The 2,292-nt window shown below is 42.6% G+C and overlaps 1 protein-coding gene across 2 annotated transcripts; it reads right to left on the bottom strand.

Annotated features, from left to right (window-relative positions):
• Positions 1–207: 207 nt before the first annotated feature.
• On the bottom strand, positions 208–1,786 carry LOC149198475 (uncharacterized). 2 transcript variants are annotated; one of them, XM_089399290.1, is made up of 3 exons: positions 1,646–1,786; positions 1,291–1,457; positions 208–1,202 (listed from the first exon to the last, which is right to left on the bottom strand). In XM_089399290.1, exons 2-3 carry the CDS (start codon positions 1,352–1,354, stop codon positions 526–528), a joined length of 741 nt encoding a protein of 246 aa, XP_089255416.1. In that variant the 5' UTR covers positions 1,355–1,457; positions 1,646–1,786; the 3' UTR covers positions 208–525. The 2 variants fall into 2 exon arrangements, with proteins under 2 accessions (XP_089255416.1, XP_089255415.1); XM_089399289.1 differs by lacking the exon at positions 1,646–1,786 and having other exon boundaries at positions 1,291–1,513.
• Positions 1,787–2,292: the final 506 nt, after the last annotated feature.

Genomic DNA, 2,292 nt, shown 5'->3' with positions numbered 1-2,292 from the left:
TTGGACTTGAAGTTGCAAGCTTCTGAAGTTGACCAATATAACCCTAACTGCTGTTGTAGCTGAAGAAGGAATCCAATGGTGGGATTTTCCCTGTGACTGATCGTCGCTCCAGACTAGATTTGTAAATGAGTTTCACAAGTTTCAAACAGAGAAAAATTGAAACTACTTTCAATCAAATCAAAACTGGTGCTTGCAAGGGAATCTTGCTAGAAATTAATGGCGCAGGGACAAGCTTTTTTATTTCCTTCTGGGCAAATTGAACTTACCAGAGGGCAAGAAAATGAGAGTTCTCTAGAAATAAGGAAGCCTAGCCATGCATCTATGCCTATTACAATAAATGAAATGGTGAAAATTGATATGCAGAACAAAGAGGCGGATACATGGATCTCTTTCACATTACACCTGTGTAATTGGGTCTCTATGAGGCCTCTTCAATATCCAGTGCATCACAAAATTGTGTAGATGATCTAAAGCTGGGTATGGTGTTGGAAGGCTTACTGAAGAATATCAGATGCAACTGAAGGCTCAGCAGAAGGCTGAATTCTGAAAATCCAAATCATCAAAGTTACCCAGAGATTGCTGCTGCTGCAGCATGGAGGTCACAGCCTGAAGCTTCTGATACAAATCAATGGCTTGAGATCTGAGAATACGATTTTGCTCCTCCACCTGCAAATAATGCTGCGAGGTAAGATTGAATTTGCTGAGAATATGATTGTTTTCTGCCCTCAGTTGGACTATCTGCGCTCTGAGCTCATCCAAGTGCTGTTGTTTTCTCATTCTGGACCTCCTTGCAGATTCTCTGTTGGACAACATTCTCCTCTGTTTTCTCTCATCAATTACATTCTTTTTCTTCTCCTTCTGCTGCCCCTGCTGCTGTTGCTCCTCTTCTTCAGAGCCCGAGTGGGAGGAGCTTGGAGGACAAGACCCATAAGTCATGCTGCTGGAAGATCCTGTGGAATTTGTTGTGCATGGTGGAAGGTTTAATTTGGTTGATGGTGGAGGAGCCATGGATTTTGAACTAATTTCTGCTGCTGGCCTTGAGGGTGGAGCTGGATTCAGTTTCAATCTAGTATTATTCTCCCATGTTTGCATATTTGTTAAACCTGCTGTAGGAGGATGGAAGCAGGAAGATGAGGATGGCTGCTGACTGGTCTTCAAAATGGGTACAACACCATTCATGTTTATGTTTCTGACACCAAAGCCTGCATCACAACGAACCAAAATAATTTACCCACTTACAGAAAGCAAATAAATCAACGATTTGGGCATTAGAATAAGGATTGTACTGACCTTGCAGGGGTGCAGATGAAGCTATTAATGGCCTCTGAGAAGAACCAGACAGCAGAGGAAGCATAACCTGGCTTGCCAGCTCTCACCAAGTCGAATCAATCAATCCAATCCCTAATGCTCGCACTGATTCCTCCTCGCCTCAGAGATTATTAGATGGTGATGTGTAACTGTCCATTAAATAGCCAAAATTGCGCAGAGGAGATTAGGCACAAGATTACTTTGTTGAAGAAGGAAGAATCCCAATGGATTTATAAAAGGTTATAAAAAATTAAAAAAACAAAATCGAACCCCACACAGATTGTGGGTACCCTAGAACAAGAAACAGCTGTGAATATTTTTTTCTTACAAAACTCACCTAATTTTGGATTGAAATTCCTCGGGCCTGTCGCTTTGAATTCAACTCCATCAACAACGATGGTGATTTGCACAAATGGACTGTGCCAACTGGGCCAGGGACGCCCTCCTGTCCCTTCGCTAAAGGGTCCTAACTCCTAATGGTCCTCCATAACCTCAGGAGGTGCCGCTAATTCAGCAAAGTTCTTACAGTTGGCAGAACTGTAATGCCACGAATTCAGTCCACTCAGCTGGCCATCGCTAAATCTCAGGTACCCATTAAAGTCCCTAATGGGCAGACCAAGAAACAATCAATGCCCTATTCAACCCAAAACTGTACCTCAATGTCCTGTCCTGCCCCAAAATTGTGGGGTAAAGACAATTCCAGGCTGTAGAGGCCTGGGGTCACAGGTTCGAACCCAAATTCCAACATATGATCCTGGTAAAGTTTGTCTTATCTGATGGACTTTCCCTATGTTTTTGTTTTTGCTTGCTTGCCTTGCAGGCAACTAAGACTCTTTCCATGGTGGTTGCGTGAAATAGGGGTTGAAACAAATCTAAAGCATCCAGCTGTTAATCAGAATTATTAATTGTATTAAAATAATAATATTAATAAACCAACAAATGGACACACTCCATGGTTGGGGTGCCGTGCCTTCTCACGTGCAG

Source organism: Pinus tabuliformis, chromosome 2_1 (assembly GCF_031772625.1).
Source record: "Pinus tabuliformis cultivar Carrire ecotype Pingquan chromosome 2_1, CPIR1, whole genome shotgun sequence".
Classification (NCBI taxonomy): Eukaryota; Viridiplantae; Streptophyta; class Pinopsida; order Pinales; family Pinaceae; genus Pinus; species Pinus tabuliformis.
Note: the sequence above shows the minus strand (reverse complement) of the source record. Positions and strands in the feature narration are given on the sequence as shown.

Bases quoted from the DNA above. Each gene is read 5' to 3' on its own strand.
- LOC149198475 (XM_089399290.1), bottom strand. From the start codon at position 1,354: ATGCTTCCTCTGCTGTCTGGTTCTTCTCAGAGGCCATTAATAGCTTCA. The intron at 1,203-1,290 runs GTCAGTACAATC...GTTGTGATGCAG, and splicing joins TTCATCTGCACCCCTGCAAG to GCTTTGGTGTCAGAAACATA.